This window comes from Polypterus senegalus, chromosome 4, assembly GCF_016835505.1.
Source record: "Polypterus senegalus isolate Bchr_013 chromosome 4, ASM1683550v1, whole genome shotgun sequence".
In the NCBI taxonomy this organism is placed as follows: Eukaryota; Metazoa; Chordata; class Cladistia; order Polypteriformes; family Polypteridae; genus Polypterus; species Polypterus senegalus.
The window spans coordinates 35,494,170-35,516,230 of NC_053157.1; the positions used below are offsets into that span (position 1 = coordinate 35,494,170).

The 22,061-nt window shown below is 37.3% G+C and overlaps 1 protein-coding gene across 2 annotated transcripts in view; it reads left to right on the top strand.

Annotated features, from left to right (window-relative positions):
* The first annotated feature begins 1,630 nt into the window (after positions 1–1,630).
* nars1 (asparaginyl-tRNA synthetase 1) overlaps positions 1,631–22,061 on the top strand; it is a 43,402-nt gene continuing 22,971 nt past the window's right edge. Inside the window, exons 1-5 of one of the 2 annotated variants that reach the window (XM_039750455.1) lie at positions 1,631–1,793; positions 15,606–15,688; positions 16,346–16,411; positions 17,838–17,930; positions 18,015–18,104. In XM_039750455.1, the coding sequence (XP_039606389.1) occupies positions 1,754–1,793; positions 15,606–15,688; positions 16,346–16,411; positions 17,838–17,930; positions 18,015–18,104 (372 nt within the window). In that variant the 5' untranslated portion in view covers positions 1,631–1,753. Of the gene's footprint in view, positions 1,794–3,596; positions 3,795–15,605; positions 15,689–16,345; positions 16,412–17,837; positions 17,931–18,014; positions 18,105–22,061 lie in introns of those variants that run through there. The other variant, XM_039750454.1, reaches the window with a different exon arrangement.

The following is a 22,061-nucleotide window of genomic DNA, read 5'->3' on the forward strand; positions in this document are numbered from 1 at the left end:
TAATTGACTTCTCGATACTGACATTGTCATGGTCTGACACTCTGTCCAGAATTACTTTATGCACTGTGTAGGATGCGACCAAGATTACAGGATTACATGGATGAAATGGACTTTGTGTTATTGATTTCATTTGAATATTTAACCATTAATAAATCAAAAGCTGCATCAATTACATAAAATAGCAGCATAATCCTTCGGACACTAACCACTATCAACAATATACAGGTCTGTATCAGGTAAAGGTGGACATTAACAAATTACAAAAAATGACACCAACAATTACATCCATCCATCCATCCATTATCCAACCCGCTATATCCGAACACAGGGTCACGGGGGTCTGCTGGAGCCAATCCCAGCCAACACAGGGTGTAAGGCAGAAACAAATCCCGGGCAGGGTGCCAGGCCAACAATTACATAATAAATGAATTATTGTGTTACCTTTTTTCATGTTACATGTTTTATTTATTCAGAAATAACTAACAAAACATAACTCATTTGGACAAAGGAGAATAAAATAGCCCCCACATGACAAAAGAAAGCAATGTAAAAAGTTCCATTTAAAATTCTTCTTTGTACAGTACAGGGATAGTAGAGTAAAATGGTTAAGCACAAGTCTGGCATATTTATGTTTATTTTCCAATTTTAAATAATGTAGAACACCACTTTCCCAATGTGTTACGGAATATTGTTAAGGATTCTTCCAGTCATCGCACACTTAAGTGCTACTTCACCTACCTCTATCAAGTCATTAGAAGTGATTTTATATAATACCCTCCCCAGAGATATACAAAATGTTTTGCCTAACATGGTTTAAGTGTAGAGCATTCTCAAAACATGTCACCTAGGAATGTAGGTAATTGGTGATGTCCCACACAGGAAGGATCTTGCTTTGGAAACATTTAAAACGAGATCGTCGATACCTTTATAGTTGAATTATGGCATACAGGAGCAAATAAACTTTTCTAAAAACTAAATTTAAAAAGTTGCCTTGGCTTCAAATTCGCTATTTAAAATTACCTTTCTGAAACTAAACAACCATTAGGTGATATTCAAGTAAAACGTAAAAATTCTGTCTGTGTGCGTCAAAAATACCACACCCGTGTATGACTATTATTACATGCTCTTTTTTGTGATCAACTTTTTATTAAGCAAAAAGGAATTGACAGGATGTATCAATAAACGGACATAACACACAAAGTAATCTAAACCACCCACTCCCACCCAGCCTGAGCCAAGGAATTATTAAAAAATAAAATAAAACAAAAAATCAAGGAGTTACAAGATAAGATTTACACAATTGAGCCGCAGCAGACTAGGATTCAATTATATTGCTGGAAGCTCCATTAATCCGAGTTGAAGACAACTCCAAATATATTAGGTTGTAGAAGGAGGATTGCCAACTGTCGACAGTGAGGTTGAGCAACACTGCACACAACTTCATTATGGATTATCCTATGACGCAACACAATTAGCAAAACGCAGCTGATGCAAGAATAGGTCCGAAACTGTAACTGTTCGTCAGCGCCGTCTACTCGTACTGCGCTGCCTCCTTAAACGGGATTTGACGAACAAGGCAATGGGCAAAAGCTATCGTTTGATTGACAGGAGCAGCAACCAATGAAATTGGTCTCAATTAGTTGAGTAGTACAAATGCTACAAATAAATAAGAAACTAAAAAGCATGATTTTGAACAATATATACGCACTCGTCTTTAGTTTTGTTAGCCAGCGATTAAGAACAAATTAATGGGATGTCCGAACTTGCAGGAAGTGCCAAACCGATAGCTCCAGGTGAGTCGTTAAAATTCTCAAACTAGTCGTATCATCTGGTGACATGAAAGGTGTACTTTACTTGCTCCTTGTTTACGGCAAAGCGATGTCGATCGCAGTTTATCACCCAATGGAAGTGTGCCTGTGAACTAAACAGGCTATGTGATGTACCAGCGCTCCGTCCAGGTTTGGTTCCTACAATGCGCCCCGGAGGCTGTCCGTTGCAATCCATTATTACATTAATAGGATTTCAAAATGTTATGTTAAGCTATCGATATCGCCGTATTCCATACTAATGTTTTAATGGAATACCTATTTTCCTCTTGCACAAGACTGTCTTCAAACTGATGATGACGTGTGTGGCCAGTGCTGTTGCTTCGCACAACTGTAGTTGAGGAATCCCATAAATCAAAGCAACGTAATTCAGTAGTAAAACAGAGAGCCGATTCGGTTCTGTCAAGATAATAGCCATCGTTTTTTATCTAAAATTCATGCATTGCCAATCAGGCTGCAGATTTAAGGTTGCTTGGGCAACAGATTTAGGAACTCTTTTGCTCCCAGGGTTATAAGTATTTTAAATTCTGTTACTTGTATAGGTGCTATTGAATTATTATTGCTTTTAAAAGTAAGTGTTCTTTGTACAAATCCTGAGGGTGTATACATGCTTACTCTGGTTGTCAGTTTTTCTGTTTTGGCTTATTTTCTTGTATCTCTGTCACAATGCCTTACGTTTTGTAATGTCTTGTTGCAATTACCCTCTGGAATAATGAAGTATACTTATCCTATCCTAAATTAAAGCCACTGTGGAAAAGTCCCAACATATGCTTTACCTCAAAGGTGGGTAACCACATCAAAAGACGGCTATATTGATTCTAATGAATAAATCTGTGATGATAATAAATACTATGAAAAGGAAATAACCTCATGGCATACTTCTTGGCAGCAATTCTTGAAAAGTATACATAAACATTACTAATAATAATTATAACAGTAATTGTGGGGCAATGTAAGAGGTTCTTTTTTATCCTTCGTATATATCCTTGAATATATCATTCTCAATTCCACTAATTTAATAATATTTTTACATGTTATACAGTATGCTGCTACATGGATCAGGAAACCTGAATTCCATTTACAATTGTAGAGTTTTCACGTTCTCCCTATATTGTAGGAACACACTGAAACATGTTACGATTTACAATATGTCAGTTAATATGCAGGTTGTGCTTGGCCTGTTTCTTCTGTAATATTACAACCAATTTCCATTTTATGTTTGGCTATTCCTTCAAATGGTACAATTTGAAGCCACAAATATATCACATTTTCAATGTCATTGAATATAAGACAGACGCAGTGTATTATAAATCCGTTTTTTAAAGGTTAGGAACTTTTAGGTTATAGCGGCAACAACTTCACCTGAACGGGACGCTGGAGGCATCTCAACCAGATTTAAATGAGCATACGGTGAAATATATAGTGTTCTCATAATGTAGTAGTTGCTTAAATTTAAAGGGTTCCAAATAATGAAAGGAAACACACTAACCGCTGCGTCACCAAGCAGCAAACGACGTAATGGATTACCTTCACGGAGTGTAACTTTCAGCTGATGCAATCATCTTCAATAGGCAGCCGTCTGTCGAGCCAAGCAAACTCGTTTTAAAAGGTGGGTCATCTTCTGCATAACGTACAATAGGGTTGAGAGGGGCGTTTCTTCCGTGTTGGTAAATTAGATTGATAGAATCACCAGCCAATGAGTTTTTCAATTGATAGAATGACTAGCCAATGAAATGTTGAAGTTGGTGAATTTGCCACTTCGAGTTCGGTTGAACCAAGACGTGGGCCAGTAGGCTGATGAGCACGGGAAGCGTTGATTCATTTCTTTAGTCACACTACCATATTGCCTCACATTTATAAAACATTTTTATTTAACGAAATTCGTTTTTAACCGTCTCATCAAACGTTATCTGGAGGCTGAGGTGATGGCAGATGAATTAATTCAAAAGACTGAGCAGCTGTCGCTCGGTAAGTGTTATAATACGCAATGCGGATATCGGGTCAGGATTGACAGCACCTTGCAGATCACTTGTTTGGGAATAATTTTAATGTAGTTTTCACTGTACCAATTAGTTTCCTTTGACCGGTCTTATGTGACGCCGTCAACAGCAAGAATAGCACGGATACTGGGGTGTGCCTCAGTAAGGATAATATGGAAAGTTGTGGTTCTCAGTTTATGTAGTTTAGGTAAGAAATTGGGGGAAAATATTCCATTTTACTTTGGTTAGCACATGCTAGTGGGTAGGTGTTTAGAATAGGTAAAAATCACGCTCAGATCGCCGTTTGATCCAACCTAATTGTTATTATGGCTGCTACACACTTGGACTGTTAAGTGATTCATTACGCTTCGTCAACAGTCGTGTTCAGATCATGCTTTTATTAACCTTTTTTTTCCCTTCCAACATTTTAATCGATTATCTGTGTTGATGTTTCAGATTTGAATTTTCCGTTTGTAGAGTTGGGTAGCATGATGATTGGAGCTGCCACAGAAAGTAAAGACCGATTGGTTCGAATGCTGTCATGATTATCGTTTTAGGGGAGTTTTGTACGTTGCCCATTATCTCCATATACGTTAAGGTTTTCTTAAATATATGCTTGTGAGGTTAATTTGCGATTCCATATTAGCTCAAAGTAGGTGATCGATAGGTTCGTCATCTAGGACAGACAGATTTCTACTTTTCGTTTCACTTCTCAGGTACTCTAAAACGAATAAAACGTGTTCTCTTACAGACATCGGTGGATTTATTTACTGTACTGTACTACCCTGAATCTGCTGCGTTGTCATTCCGCGAATTTAACATCATGAACTAGTCGTGCAGATTATTCGAAGTTTATTTCCTTTTAAAATGTAACGTAGCGAACGATCTTATATTTAATAACTTTTATGGGTGCTTTCAAAAAGCCATACACTAATTTGTTGATTAAGGGACACCATGATAAATAAAATATTTGCTGATTAAGTCCAATTTAAAGGTTGTTTTCTTGTTATGATGCTTGAAATGCACTTCTTGTTTTTGCTTGGATCAGTGCATTTTTTTTTAAATGTGGCTACAGTGTGTGGATAATGCTAGACCTCCTTGTGTCAAGAGACATCTTTCAGACAAGCTCTGCCTCAGCTTGTTCAAGATATGTGCTGGTCTCAAGTAAAAATTCATCTGGGGTTTTATTCCATGGTGCTGTTTTTCAGATGGCAAAAGTGAAAATAATTTGTGCCCATGGACTTAAAATATTTCCTGCACGCTAAATAATAGATAGTAATTTTTTTGTTAAGGTAAATAAATAGTTGCATATGGCTGAACTCAAGTATGCCACACTGTAAATTTTTAATATTTCGTCTGTAGTTTTAAAAGACAGCAGCATAGCAATAGAATTAATACATAATAATAATAATTCTTTGCATTTCTATAGCGCTTTTCTCACTACTCAAAGCGCTTAGCAATTGCAGGTTAAGGGCCTTGCTCAATGGTGCTGTAATCTCTCAGGTTAATGGGACTGGCAGTGACAAAAGAAGGGCAGGCAGCCCTGCATGGGAAAAAGAGTCGGGGTGCCGAGCTACTTGTAAAATGAGATGTGAAATGGATGAAACAAATTTAGGTCAGGCCCAAAGATGTGGTTTGCTACCAGGCCACCTTTTATTCCACATGATCTATACTAATAAAAGGCAAAGCCCTCCATGACTGACTGACTGACTCACTCACTCACTCGTTGACACACTCATTACTAATTTCTCCAACTTCCCGTGTAGTTAGAAGGCTGAAATTTGGCAGGCTTATTCCTTACAGCTTTCTTACAAAAGTTAAGCAGGTTTCATTTCGAAATTCTACACGTAACGGTCATAACGGTTGACAACGTTCGCCATGTTGAACTTTCTTATTTATGGCCCCATCTTCACGAAATTTGGTAGGCGGCTTCCTTGCACTAACCAAAACCGATGTACGTACTTATTTCAGTGGTATGACGCCACTTTCAGCCACCATATTGAACTTTCCAACCGTCTTTGTTACCTATGGGCCCATCTTCAAGAAATTTGGTACGTGGGTTCCCAACGCTAACTGAATCCTACTTACGTACATATATACGTCCATAGCCTGCAGCTTGGTCACCGTGTGAGGTGGCATTGGGTCCCCCATCCCAACACCTCCCATGTTGTTGGCTGCCTGCCTATATAAGGCCGTCCATCCCTCCGGTCTCTACATTCCCTTCCTTGCTTCACCACGGGATTCACATCTCCCTGCTGATAACTGCAGCCTTTTTATTTAATCCACGGCTTCTCCGCTGTTTTATTGTTTGTTTATTATGATTAGAGTTATTTTGTAGGTATTTTAGACTTACTTTACATTGTTCAGGTACCCATTTCCTTTATCGTTCCAACCGTACCCCCATTAACATGTCTATCGAAATGATCACCATCGATCAAAGAACTGTCACTTACCGAGTGGTTTCCATGCCCAGAGATGGCGCCTACCTTTTCCATTCTCTTTGTTACATATTGCACGGCCATATCAGGCTCACTATTGATATCTGGAGGAACATTGTGTCTTATGTATTGAATGACTGGGACAGGTTCAAGGTGTGGACTGATGACGGTACAGGAAATAATTATACTACACAGGAGCACTAGAAGAGTGAAATGCTTAAGCCCTTCACCTATGGTTCTGCATGTGAGTTGATGGCTGCCGCTGAATTGTTTGGTTGTTGCTTCTCAAGTGTACCAAAATGGCCAAATATTTTACACCTTTCGACAACCGCCAATGCCTCTTAAATATCTTAGATTTGATTAGTGGACACTTTGATGTTTATGAATGTTTAAACTCTCAAAAGCTGGATGTGAAGTTATCGATGAAACCGGTTGTATGCTTACAATGCTTGACAGATACTGATTGTCACTTCAACACAATTCCTGCAAATACTGTCGTAATTGAAACAAACCATGAAACTCAAACCGATTATGAGAACTGCAATCCAAGCTGTGAGATTTGAAACAAGATTACTGTTCACATGGCCAACTGTACGTTGCATGCTCAAGAGTAAGCTCAGCACACAGCTTGGTCATGTTACAACCAGAGGGCCGAACTCGCAATGTGGTATACAAAGAGATCCTTAACAAATAATTATTGGTATATTTTCCATCAGTTTGAAAAGGTTTAATTTTCTTCTTAATAAAAATTTTAAGCCTGTACTTTTATTTTGCTAGTACAGTATAAAATGCATATAAATTCAAGCTAGATTTGATTGTTGAGCACTCCTATATACATCAGCTTTAAAGTGGTGGTAAAATACATGCAATATTTCAGAGAACTAAGGTGTTCCTTTGTAAGTCAGACCGTGAATTGCCACTAGCACTTGTTTGCAAAGCAAAAGCAGGAACTTGCCTATACAGTGTACTAGTCCACTTCAAACTCTGGGTACAACACAAGCCAGGAGTGATTGTATGACTTGGTCAGTTTAAATGCTTGTGTAGCTCAGTAAAGGGTCTCGCACAGATGGAACACAGAGGGGGTTTACATTGTACATAGTTCTAATTTCTTTTCATCTATTGTTATCTTACATTGCTTATAACATTCAGTTCATTACATAGGCCGTGTAAATGTTCAGTCTGTAAACGTCAATATTGTGTCAATGGAAACCACAAATCAGTGTGTGTTGCTTTTGCAGTAGTTTGCGCGTTTGATCGTGCGTGCGGGATGACCAGTGTGTTAGAAGAAAAGAGATCTCAGACTGGCCTGTATGTCAATCAAGTAGCAAATGCCATAGAGAGGATATATGATAGACTAACATTTAAAAAAAGTTTTTTTTGAATGCAACGCGATCTACCTCAACTACCTTTACGATGTACCGGTCGATCACAATCGACGCATTTGGCACCCCTGATCTAAACCCTTCAAAACATTGTCACAGTACAAAATTACAGATTAAAGCCTTACATTCAAGTCTGAGTCATGCTACCAATTTTACAGGATCTGCTACTGGGTGAAATTATATTTATACCCAAAATTCCCATAATTCCTACTAACTATTTGAATTCAAATGAAAACAAATTCCTCTGAAATTGGGTTTTGCAGTGACCATCAACAAAAGCCAAGTAGAACAGTAGAACAACCAATAATTCATCTATGGCAGGAATGTTTTACTCCTGTGCAGTTGTATGTAGTATGCTGAAGAATAAGGAGCGCCAGTGAACTAACAATATTAGCCGCCCTGGGGTGACCCAACAAATATTGTATACAGAAAAGTATTTAGTTACTTGCATAGTACTTCTGAGACAACCAATTAACCCTTAGCACTACTATACAGCCAAGGAGCATTGTCTTTGGGGAAATTATAACACAGTTAGTTAATGTATATGCAGATGGATCCAGTTTAGCCAGAAGAAACATTGAAAACTGATGGTAGGTGGTGCAAATGACCTCAGATAATGCTGCCCTTAACACCATGGTAGAATCAGTCTGATGATGCTGTCTCTTTAACAGCTATCCAGTACTCTTCTCCCTGATACTGCCTCCAGAATGTCCATGCTTGTCTCCAGGACAGAGAGGGTCATCCTTATTAACTTTTGGCATCTGCATGACTGCTTTAACCTGTTGGCCACTACATAAAAGAGCACATTTTGCAACTGCTAAAACACATGCAGAAATGCTGTGCCCACACCAAAGGGCAAGTTGTTCTAGGCTCTTTTTGAGTGTGCTGCCTAAGTAAGCTCTCCACTATCTCCACGGTGCATGACTAAACCATATGGGACAACAATACACAGAGAAGAGCGCATGGTGAAAAGTACATGTTGGCTCATTCTGCTTCTGCTGCCTAAATCAGTTATGTCCAGTCCTTGTTCGGAAGCTCTAGTGTGGCTGCAGGTTTTTGTTCCAACCAATTTCACATATTCTGTATGTTGGAAAAGAACAATAGTGTAAGATTTACATTCTTACAAAATTTACAAATATTAATATTTTTTCAGTGGCTTTAAGGTCTCGTTTGCAGTTAAGGATCTTGCAATCAGCGAATGTCCATTGCACTCTTCATTGTTTCACATACACATCCAACAGTCATGGGCAGAGGATGGTAGAAGCATCCATAATGACAAATTGCTTGAGGACAGATACTTGGACGATTATATTAATTGTTCTCCTGGTTGAAATGATCCGTCTCAATATTTCAGAAATCACTAAATTTATGTTGATGACCTGAATGTACACTGTTAAGTTGAGCGACAAAATCATAGTAGATCAGGCATCATGCTTGTTTTCAGATTCAAGGCGGCCATTGATGATGTTTCATATTTCTTTTAGTGCATTTTTATGACGTTTGGAACGTTTTGCCCAAGGAGAACTCTAGAAGTGGTTTTGCACATTTAAATGGGAGTTTTAGAAACCAGTTTTCTGCCTTAACAGGTTTACTCAACTTATGCTGGTTTTGTGTATGCTTGTCAGTGCACTCAGTGGAATTAATCAGAGATGCATTGACTCACTGATTATGAAAGTCATTGAATTAAAAACTGGTAGGATCAGGGCTATGATTGGATGTTGCTAATGGAGGTCACATATTTCATCGAGTAAGCATTTCATAAAATAAGAGTTTCAAAGAAACTGAAACTATTTTTTACACAAACATACCTTGTTTTCTCAGTTTGCAATTTTTTTAACAACGTGTAAAAGCAAGCACCTTGAGCATGGGAAAGGCTCTGTAAAAGTAAAATGTATTATCATTATTATTATGTAAAGTAATCTGGTTTACCGGATATACAACTTAAAGAGATTATTTTCATGGGATTTGTTACATATGTATTATTTTCACTTTTATTTTAAAAGCTTTTGTAAAAGCAATACTTGTCCTTTATTTCCGTGGTGAAATTTCTTTCTTGTAGGACGTATAACACTGCTCTCGTTGTGAAGGGGGTTTGGTTGGGGTGGCTGAACGCACGCTAAGGAGATGCCCTCGGATCATCTGCTGTCTTTCTACAGCTGGCGAGCCACCTGTTCTGCTTGTCGCATGTCGTTGTTTTAAGAGCTGGGAGCACATGATGCGTGTCTTCCAAAAGCAATCCAACAACTGCTAGGTTAGATGTCCATATTTTAAATGAAGGTTAATTGCCTTGTCTCGTGTGACGTTGTAAAAACAATACTTGTCCTTTATTTCTGGCCCCGGGCATGGTTAAATCTCTTTCTCGCAGGACGTATAACGCTACTCGCATTGTGATGGGTGGGGCAGCTGTTGTTGCGCTGCCCGTTGATCATTTTAAAGCCTGTACAGCTGCTGTCCTTTTTGCCACTTCGTGTCTCTGCTGCTCACATTGTCGGAGGGTGTTAGGGTGGCTGTACACACGCAAGGAGAAGTGGTCTGATCATCTGCTGCAAGCTGTGTGTTTTGCTTCTCGCTTGTCATTGTTTTAAGAGCTGGGAGCAAATTAAAATCTCTCTCGCAGGACTTCTGAGAAGATCACGTCTCGTCTCCCTAGTCTGCCTCCCCAAGATTTTTTTTTTATATAATAGAGAGATGTAACTGTCTGTTTTTTTTTTTTTTATTGATACACTTTTTTGATTGTTAATACAGTACATGACCAGTAGTCCACCATCTAATAATATAGTATTTTCAATAGTTCAGCAAAATTGGCTCAGAGATCCTTGTTTATATTAAATATCATATCACAGCTGCAAAAAGTCAACAACTCAGTCATACATTTTTTCCCCCAACTTACTGATAATCAAGAGAAAGGCATAGTACTTTGTATCATTTGGTGTGTAAGGGGTCACCTTTTTACTGAGTAGGCCTTTCAGATGTCCTCTGTTTGAACAGGCTGGCGTTGGCCACCGTGCGTCCTCTAGACTTTTACATGAAACCGCACCTTTTTACAAGCTCATTGGCTCTACATTTTTTAAGTGTAGATTTAAAGTTCTCTCTAGGGCAGGGGTGGCAAACTCCAGGCCTCGAGTCCCACAGTGGCTGCAGGTTTTCATTGTTACCATCTTCTTAGTTAGTGACCAGTATTTGCTGCTGATTATTTCTTTTAATTAACTTGACTTGGGCCCCATAGTTGTTTCTTTTTCTTTAATTAGCAGCCAAACAATAATGAGACACAAAACAAGCCACCACATGACCACCCCCACTGTGCCCATCACACAATATCTAAATTTAAAGAGTGGTGATGGTCTTGGTAAGGTTGAACTCTCAGGTCACCAAAACATTTTGACGGTGCTCTTTGAAAGAACAGAAAAACACAAGTTTTGGAAATGTGTGCTGTGGCAGAGTGAGAGCAGCAACAAGCCATGGAATTAAATAACCGGTTTAATTAACAGCAAGAATTGGCTTCTCATTAAGAAAGTGATTGGAGTGAAATTAGTTGGAGTTTGAAGCCCCAGTTTCGTCTGTTAGCTCGTGTCACATCTCATTTCTGCTTGGCTGTCATTTAATGAAGAAAGGAATCAATTCAGAGGGCTGAACTCGTCTAACAGGGCTATTAAAGTGATGGGGAAAAAGTTAATTAGCAATGAAAACTGGTCACTGATTAGGAAAAGGGTTAGATTGAAAACCTGTAGCCACTGCAGCCCTCCAGGCCTGGAGTTCCCCTACCGTGCTCTAGGGCACGGGTGTCAAACTCCAGGCCTGGAGGGCCGCAGTGGGTGCAGGTTTTCTTTCTAACTCTTTTCCTAATTAGTGTCCAGTGTTCATTGCTAATTAACTTCTTTTCCCTCTATTTTAAAAGCCCTATTTTAAGGATTAAGTCTTCTGAATTGACTCTTTTCTTCATTAAATGACAGCCAAACAGAAATGAGACATGAAACGAGCCAGTTCCTTAATGAGAAGCTGATTCTTGCTGTTAATTAAACCCGTTATTCAATTCCATGGTTTGTTGATGCTCTCTTTTTGCCACGGCAGACATTTCCAAAACTGTTGATATTCTGTTTTTTTCTAAGAACTCCTAAAATGTTTTGGTAACCTGAGGGATCAACTTTATGGCGACCTTCATCTTTATTTTCAGATTTTGTTTGATGGGTACAGGTGAGCTGGTCATGTCCTGCTTGTTTTATGTCTCATTGCTGTCCGGCTTCTAATTAAGGAAAAAACAACTAAGGGGCCAGAGTCAAGCTAATTAAAGCTAAGGCTAAAGAAGTTAATGAGCACCAAAAACTGGTCACAAATTAAGAAGATGGTTAGAATGAAAACCTGCAGCCACTGCGGCCCTCCGGGACTGGAGTTCGACACCCCTGCTCTAGGGAATGCTTTGGCTGAATTGATGCAGGACACCACTAACATACAGATGTTGAGGACCAAAAAAGTGTTGAATTTTTACAAATTTTAATAACAATAAAAATCTGAGGTGTGTTCCAGAAGGGTAGTTTAGATAACCCTCAATCTCAGAACAAAGTCCAGTTTTCTTTGGTATGATTTCACATCAGCACGTTGGGTGGTTTGATAACTCCGGGTCTCAATTGGTTCACACTGTCCCAGATAGTCTGATCCGGATTAACTCGCTTTCACAGCAAAATTTACAAGCCCTTAAGAATCAAGCACTGAGCAGCCAATTAACCATGGAATACAAATCAGAGAAACAGAGCAAACTTCATGCTGGTAGAGCAAGAGGTGCTAGTGGCAGTGCATGAAGATTATCAGCACATACGACAAAAGAGGAGTAACACAGCAGAAGTAGGGGCTAAGAAAAGGAGGAATATCACCAAAAGAATAAACACATAAAAGAGTTCATCCATGAAATCTGCGTAAGCTTTGTGTGGGTAAATTGTTCTGATTTGCACACTGTACCCCTGCTGATTTTACTTTACTTCAAATGATGCTCTTAAGTAAGTATTGTATTCCAGTTTTGCAATTTTAATATCGCCAAAACAGTTTAAGTAAAACCCTTAACATTAAGAACTCTGCGTATGCTGAATAGTTATAGTCATTACTGTGTTGAACCCTGTATTGTCTGGTAATTACCATAAAAGCAAAGATGAATTACTTTCATATACAAATCTGCAACAGAAAACTCTCAGTGTCCACACTTTGAATGGCAACTTTTCCAGTTTAAACGTGAGATCCTGGATATTTGACCTCAGTATTTGTACAGCAATTATAGGCGTGATGTCTCATATTATTTTAGGAATGGAGAAGGCGGTACATTATTTGTACTGTGTATTTGATATACATTCTTGTGTGTGTCATTTGTAAAAACCATCACTTGAATGAACTACAATACAGTGCAGAAGTAATATTGTTACCTTATTCCGTTACAGAAACATGAGTCGAAGCTGCATTAACAAGCATATGTTGGGTATATGTATCTGCTGAAGAGAAGAGTCTTTAAAGGTATCTTTAAAAGGCAAGGGACTGCACAGAACAGATAAAAGTGAACGGCTTGTTCCACCAGCCCGTCTGTTATCAGTTATTATTGGCCTGAAATGTTGCAGTTGTTTAAATTCATTTGCCCTATGAATTTGGGATTTTTGGTACTGGAAGCAAACATCAAGTTTCTTGTCGACCCCCAATCCCCCCTTCTCTCGACCCTAAGTTGTGTGTACATGGAAAATGAAGACTTAACGAAATGAAACCACAGGCTTCAACACAAGTGAGTCTTCACGTGGACCTGTCCTTCACCCTTTGTCTCAATATATTTAGGATTTCTTTGCGCCCAAATCACATTAAGGTGATTAGGACTTCACAGAGAGAAATGCTGATTCGACTTGTTGAGGGACTTCATTGTTTAGATGCATTCTGGACTTGAAGGGTGATTGGGACTTGACAAGGACAGCCCGAATTGATTGGACACTTTTAGGACTTTACTGGGGAATCCCATAATCATTGCTTTGACAAATGCACAATTCAGCCAAATGCTATCAAAAGGAAAGTAGTGTGTAGTGCACCAGGGATGCTGGAGTAAGACACAGAGTTTGGAGTCCTCCGTTATGTGCTTCTGACCTGTTTTGGTGAGGGTACTAAGGTCCAAAAACTGCTATTGATACCAAAGTACCAATCCAGCACTACCCTGTGTACTGTACAGAGCCTAAATTCATTTTAGGTGTATGATAATAATAGATCATTTATATGTTAAATGCATTCATTGGCATTTTCTCTTCATCATTTAACAAATAATCCTTAGTCAGTACTATTAAAATCGGAATCTAAGTATCAAATAAACATGAACATTAAAGACAAAGGATTTTTAGAATTTTTTGGATTACAACACCTCATTTTCAGCAACTTTTTAAACCCTTTAAGTCAAGTTGATCAACAAACAAATCACTTTGTGTTATTTGTTAAACTTATGTTAATCGAAGATATATGTTTGTATTTGCACATTCAGTAAGCTTATCCCACTTCCATTTACTGAAAGTGGTAATTTACCTGGATTGTTCTCCAAAATAAAATTATCCTGGCAAATATTTTATTCATGCAGCTGCAGAGTCCGATTTATACAACTTTACTTTTATAATAATTGTTCAATATATATTATTAATTTGAGTTGTTGTTGGTGGTTCTTTAATGTACATAGTGTAAAAATATAATCATTGTCTTGCGGTTTACTCCTCAAATATTCATCCCCATATCTGAGTATGTGAGAAAGTCGAGGGGAGACTACTTCTGATTTTTTTTTTTTTTTATTACAATCAGGACTTGAAATTTGCACCCCTAAAATATGTTCCCACCACCACATAATCAAAACTAAACTAACCTGTCAGATTGCTAAGGGGGACCACACACACTCACACATACAGCCTAGTGTATTATTAGTGTTTTAGTAAATATATACATTTTGTGTGATAACAAATAGCCTGTATAAGCAAGTTTATGCAAATTCCAACTGAGGATTTAAAAAAATACAGTTTTATTTAACTTTTAATTCCAGAAGTCCTTCATGCATTACAGAAAACCAGGCCTTTTGCCTTTAATTTATAGAACAATGTGTGCTCCGCTATATTCTTACTAAACAATCAATCCTTGTGAAGATATGTGGGTCCCAGAAAACAAGTGGGTCACAAGTTGCAGTCTGCAAGCAACAACATTAATTAACATATCAGTACTAGGATGCCTTTGTAAATGAATATATCTTAAAAATCGAAAATATAGCATTGTGAAGGACATTTTTATTTATATATATTAAAGTCTATGTAGGTATGTAGGTAGGGTCAAATCAACCCTAACCCACCCTCTTCTGGGTAGGGTGGGGGGTGATCTTGCCATCTTGTATGCATGTTATCATCCAGTTGACACTTGGAATGACCACCAGAGGGCGAACTGGAGGCGACTGCCAGCATTCTTTATGTTTGAGTGCCACTGCGCCCCTGTGGCTTTTGAAATTTGGCCATTTCCGAGCGTCAAGTGGATGATAACATACATACAAGACTGTGAGACAAGGACATTAGTGAGTCTTCATTGTTTTCTTAATTTATTTTTATTTTTAAACTTGTATTTTTTTATTATTATTTTTTTCAAACAATTTAAAAAAAAAAACACTTTGTTTTCCTCCCAGGCAATGCTGGGCATTTCAGCTAGTTAATTATAAAAACACTGTTGAATTGTTGAACAAAATGTGACCCAATAAATATTCTAAACAACAGTAAAATCTAAATTATCCATAATTATATATTTAAAAAGAAAATAAAAGAAAGGCCAACTCTCTTTATACTTCTCAGAGTGATATAATTGTAATTTTTTTTTGTACTGAATAATGAGTGCCTGTGAGTTTTAGTGTATGTGGATTGTAGATGATTCCTCTGAGACTGTTGCTTGAACAAAGAAGCAAGTGCGTATCATTTAAAACTGCATTTTTATTGTTCCCTCATTTTAATGTTTTAGAACATCTGTATGTTTCTGAGAGAGAAGGTGATGATTCCACTGGTGATGGAACAAAAGAGAAGCCCTTTAAAACAGCACTTAGGGTAAGTATATCAAAGTTTCCTTTTTTAATGTCCAGAACGATATGCGTGTTTGTATGTGCCCTTTTCAACCCAATATATTTCTGCTCTATTTATATTTCGTTACACATTGAGTTACCTATGTAGACTTTCTTTTATAGTTCTTATTCTTTTTAAATTATTGTTTTATTTACTATTTGTAAAGTAATTATTATTATTTGGTATAGTTTTTTATTTAAACTTCATCTAATATTTCTGGTTGGACATTTGCTACCACCCATATAAAGGTGGTACACATTAGCACATTTGATTGCTACATTTTGGAATTTAAAATGTACAGTAATTATACAGAAAATAAATCTGATATATGCAGCCCATGGCTTTACCTGCAAAAACATGTGTAGTAAATACGGCTTTCATGTTGCATACTTTTCTGGCAGTATAGATAGTATAGCTATCTTGACAGTATACAGACTCCTCCTCCTCCTCAGTATACAGACATGTGGACTGAAAAACAATAATGCAGGATAGAAGATAAAAAAAATAATACAGTCAAGACTACAATATCATTGATTTTTCTATGTGATATATTATAACCTGTTCTATCCTATAACTTCTGTAAACCGCTTTTTTGGAAGTGTCATGCATTTTCCGTTTTACTGTAATGTAATTCCATTACAGGCACTGCTCTTTGCTGGAAAGGAACCATTCCCTACAGTTTATGTGGACTCCGATAAAGAGGATGAGGTAAGTAGTTACATTACTTTTGTAGTCACTTAAAAATGATTGGAATTCATATAATTTGGTATATCATAGTATAAATCGGTATAAATTGCTTTTGCTTCAATAACCAAAACTAGTGAAAAGATCATCAGACTCTTATCTGTTGTATGAAGACCTGAATTGTTTTTCTCCGTGGTAAATATCTTGATTACTCATGTAATATTTGCAAACCCACTTTATCCAATTCAGAGGTAAGTCAGGGCCTATTCAGGTAGCATTAAACATAAGGCATAAATACAGTCCCAGCTTATCACAGTCTAGTGCAAACTTACAAACATGCCTGATATGTTGTTTGTTATTATGTTATAAGGGTCAAAATTTGTGTTTTTTCTTCCCCTCTGTGGCATGGCTTTCCTGTTCCCACTCTCCTTCTTAATTATTTATTTTAGTTTTGAAAGAAAGCTTCGGCGAGTTGCTCAGAGTCAGAGCATGTTATGTATTAGATCAGTTTAACAGGAAATTCTAGTAGCAAAGTCTACAGTCCAGAAGTGTGGAAAATATGTGTAGACCATCCCTAATACAATCTATTAATCCTGTACAACAGTAGGTCCATTTATTTTAATACCATCAAGGAATTCAAGACTGGAAATGTTTCTTTTCTTATGAGCTTAAAATCATGTATGTCAAATGGTCATGAACAAAATATATTTTTCTGTAACTTTATTATATTCTGATGTACGTGTTTTTGGGATGTGGGAAAAAACCTTTTAACAAACAAAAAACCCTTACAGACACAAGAAAAGCATGTGGCATGTAGGTAGAAGACCATGCTGGATCCCCCTTCTGTCTGCTAAGAACAAAAAGATGAGGCCACAGTGGGCACCTCATCACTAAACTGCATAATAATAATAATAATAGTGATTCTTTACATTTATATAGTGCTTTTCTTAGTACTCAAAGCATGATTAAAGATTGGAAGAACATTGTGTGGTGACGTTCAGGTGACTGCATTGCCTTGTCTTCCCTCAGCTTTTAACTACTGCAATTGGACAAAAACGACATGCCGTACCGAATCTGTGCAACATTTAAAACAGTATATGGCATTGTATGAAGGTACTCTTCGATAATAAATTAAAAAACTTGGCTTTTAAAATTTTTCCTTTGTTCTGTTAAGAAAATTTAACTCAATATTTTTAGCTGCTGCTTGGACAGGAAGAACACAGTTTTGGGTCGAATATTACACAGTTCACTCATAGTATGGAAGTGGTGCTATTTGATATGATAAATGTCAATAGTCTTTACATAAATGAAAAATACCATATAATACCATATAAAACCCATGAATATGTATCATTTAAAATGTTTTTGTTTTAACATGTTTATTGAAAATAACTTAAATATTTGTAGTAGAGCATATTGTCTTAAATTGTTTTTTGGTTTGCTTTGTCAGAGGTGGGCTGTTATTTCAAAATCACAGATGAAGAATGTTAAAAAGTTATGGCAAAGGGAGCAAATGAAAAATGAAGCCAAAGAAAAAAGAGAGGTTAGTGACAATTTGTAAGTAGTGTTGTTTTAATGTTTATTATTATAAAAATGAAGATAATAAATTGCACATTAATCTCTACAGGCGGAAGATGCTCTTCGCAGAGAGAAGAACTTGGAGGAAGCCAAGAAGATTACGATTGAGAATGACCCAAGTCTTCCAGAACCAAAAACTGTAAGTCTTATGTATGTTGGATTAATTAACAAGATTAATATTTAAGGAAGAAGATAAGCAGCAAATCATTCATTTACTTATGGGTTTTTGGTTACACCATTCCTAAGTGTAAATATGGTTGACAAGCAATTTCATTTAGAACCTAGAGCTTTAAACTAATGAAGATTTACAATCATTCTTTATGTTACAGGCTAAGGACTTAACTATTCAGTTTTTATTTAGGAAAGAGAAAATAATTTCTTAATGTCAATATTGGGAAATAAAAAAGACTCAGTATAATCAATCTGGAATGGCATATAAACTCAATGAAGAGGTAAATTGTAGGTACATTGGTGCAGTTGTCAGTGTGAGTGAGGGTTGAGTAGTCTTAAGACTTGAGGATAATTAAGCTATTGGAACAAGTGATTATGTTCCTGTAAAATGTGCCAGAACATAGGAGAAAGAAATGTATCTGTGCAAGATAAGTAAAGTCATTAATAATTCATTTTGCCTTTCTAAGGTAGAGTGTGTTTTATGTATGTATTTGATAGAAGGCAGCTGTGTACCAGTAAAATTTTGTACCAATTTAACCACCCAATGCAGTGCTTTCCATTCCTGATCTGTGCAGGTATTATGCCAGGATGTTATGTATCCAGATAGTATAGACTATACTGTACCCTTATAGAACCTGGTGAGCGTACATTAAGACATCTGGGCTTTCCTGAGACGTCAGGGGAAGTATAAGCATTGGTGAGGCCTTCTTTAGAGAGAGTGTCATATGAAAAAGTTTGGGAACCCCTCTTAATTCTTTGAATTTTTGTTTATCATTGGCTGAGCTTCCAAAGTAGCAACTTCCTTTTAATATATGACATGCCTTATGGAAACAGTAGTATTACAGTAGTGACATTAAGTTTATCGGATGAACAGAAAATATGCAATATACATCATAACAAAATTAGACAGGTGCATAAATTTTGGCACCCCAACAGAGATATTACATCAATACTTAGTTGAGCCTCCTTTTGCAAATATAACAGCCTCTAGACACCTCCTTATAGTCTTTGAGGAGTGTCTGGATTCTGAATGGAGGTATTTTTTTCCATGCAAAATCTCTCCAGTTCAGTTAAATTTGAGCATGGACAGCCTGCTTCAAATCATCCCATAGATTTTTAATGATATTCAAGTCAGGGGACTGTGATGGCCATTCCAGAACATTGTACTTCTTCCTCTGCATGAATGCCTTTGTAGATTTCAAACTGTGTTTTGGGTCATTGTCTTTTTGGAATATCCAACCCCTGCGTAACTTCAACTTTGTGACTGACAGTTGAACATTATCCTGAAGAATTTGTTGATAATGGGTTGAATTCATCCAATCCTCGACTTTAACAAGGGGCCCCATACCTGAACTAGTCACACAGCCCCACAGCATGATGGACCCTTCACCAAATCTGACAGTAGGTAGCAGGTGTTTTTCTTGGAATGCTGATGTTCTTCTCCCGTCATGCAAAGCACTTTTTATAATTACCAAATAACTCAATTTGTGTCTTATCAATCCAATGCATTTTGTTCCAAAATGAATATGGCTTGTCTAAATGAGCATTTGCATACAACAAGCAACTCTGTTTGTGGCTTGAGTGCAGAAAGGGCTTCTTTCTCATCACCCTGTCACACAGATGTTCTCTGTGCAAATTGCACTGAATTGTAGAACGATGTTCAGATACACCATCTGCAGCCTGTGGCCTTCCATTTCCTGATTACATTCCTTACAGTTGAAACTGACAGTGTAAACCTCTGAGATTGCTTCATGTAGCTTTCCCCTAAACCATGATGCTGAACAATCTTTGTTTTCAGATCTTTTGAAAGTTGCTTTGAGGATCCCATGCTGTCACTCTTTAGAGGAGAGTCAAAGGGAAGCACAACTTGCAATTGACCACCTTAAATACCTTTTACCACTCATGATTGGACACGCCTGTCTATGAAGTTCAAGGCTTAATGAGCTAATCCAACCAATTTGTTGTTGCAAGTAATCAGTATTGAGCAGTGACAGGCATTCAAATCAGCAAAATTACAAGGGGACCCAAATTTGTGCACAGCCAGTTTTTCACCTTTGATGTAATTTCATACAACTAAATACTGCTTCACTAAAAATATTTGTTGGGAAAATACCCCAGTACTCAGATGTTCCTACAACAACAACAACATTTATTTATATAGCACATTTTCATACAAAAAGTAGCTCAAAGTGCTTTACATAATGAAGAATAGAAAAATAAAAGACACAGTAAGAAAATCAAGTCAACATTAATTGACATAGAATAAAAGTAAGGTCCAATGGCCTGGGTGGACAGAAAAAACAAAAAAAAACTCCAGACGGCAGGAGAAAAAAAATAAATCTGTAGAGATTCCAGACCATTAGACTGCCCAGTCCCCTCTGGGCATTCTACCTAACATAAATGAAACAGTCCTCTTTAGGGTTCTCATGGAAGGACTTGATGATGATGGTCAAGTAGATTTCTGCCTTTTAATCCATCCATCATTGTTGGAGCATCATGAGGCTTTGAGTAGGTGGTGGTGGCCTGCAAAGAAACCGGAAAAAGAAACAGAAGAGAGAGTAGGAGTCAGTACGGATTTTACAGCCACCATAAATAGTTATTATGATGAACTGAACATACAGAGTATCAGAATTAAGTTAAAGTCAAGTTATAAAAAGGCCATGTTAAAGTAATATGTTTTCAGCAGTGTTTTAGTGCTCTACTGTATTAGCCTGGCGAATTCCTATTGGCAGGCTATTCCAGATTTTAGGTGCATAGCAGCAGAAGGCCGCCTCACCACTTCTTTTAAGTTTTGTTCTTGGAATTCTAAGGAGATATTCATTTAAGGATCTAAGGTTACGATTTGGAATATAAGGTGTCAGACATTCCGATATATAAGATGGGGCGAGATTATTTAAGGCTTTATAAACCATAAGCAGAATTTTAAAGTCAATCCTGAATGACACAGGTAACCAGTGTAGTGACCTTAAAACTGGAGAGATGTGCTCGGATTTTCTAGGAAATGAAAGACATACCAGTGTTATCTTTTTGTTGAAAGTAGAGTAAATTATTATGCAGGCTGAGAGGGGTTCCTAAACTTTTTCATATGACTGTATATTGTGCATGGTTAGGGTCATCGGTGATGGGGACTACAAGAAATGTAAAGCCCTCTCCATATTCTCTTCAGTGTAGATGATGGAACTGATCTCCATCTCCTGCTTTCTGAAGTTTATGATCAGCTTCTTGTTTTTTGTTTTTTATTTTTTGACATTAAGGGAGTGATTACTGTTCTTGCACTACAGTGCCAGTAGTCAAACGTCTCTCTAACCTACCTCATTGTTGTGAGCAATAAGTCAGATGATGATAACAACAGCATTTATTTATATAGCACATTTTCATTAAAATGATGTAGCTCAAAGTACTTTACAGGATGAAGAAAGAGAAAAAAAGTCTACATTTATAAGAAATAAAATTAGGCAATACTAATTAACATGGAATAAAAGTAAGTTCCGACGGGCAGGGAGGACAGAAAAAAAAAAAAAAAAAAACCTCCAAAAATCTGCAGGGGTTCTGAGGCCACGAGACCACCCAGCCCCCTCTAGGCCTTCTACCTAACATAAATGACCTCAATCAGTCCTCATGGTATTCAGGGTTCACATGGAAGAACTTGATGATGACGGTCATGTGGACTTCTGGCCTTTAATCCATCAATGTAGGGACATCACGGTGCTTTGATCGGGTGGTGGTGATGCAGATCGCCGCCACAGAAAACAGGAAAAAGAACAGAAGATTAAGTAGGGGTTAGTATGGATTTCGGAGCAAACATGAATGATAATCATAATTAAATGCATATACATAGTATCAGGATTAAACTAAAATGTAGCTATGAGAAAGCAATGTTAAAGTAATGTGTTTTTAGCAGTTTTTTAAAGTGTTCCACTGTATT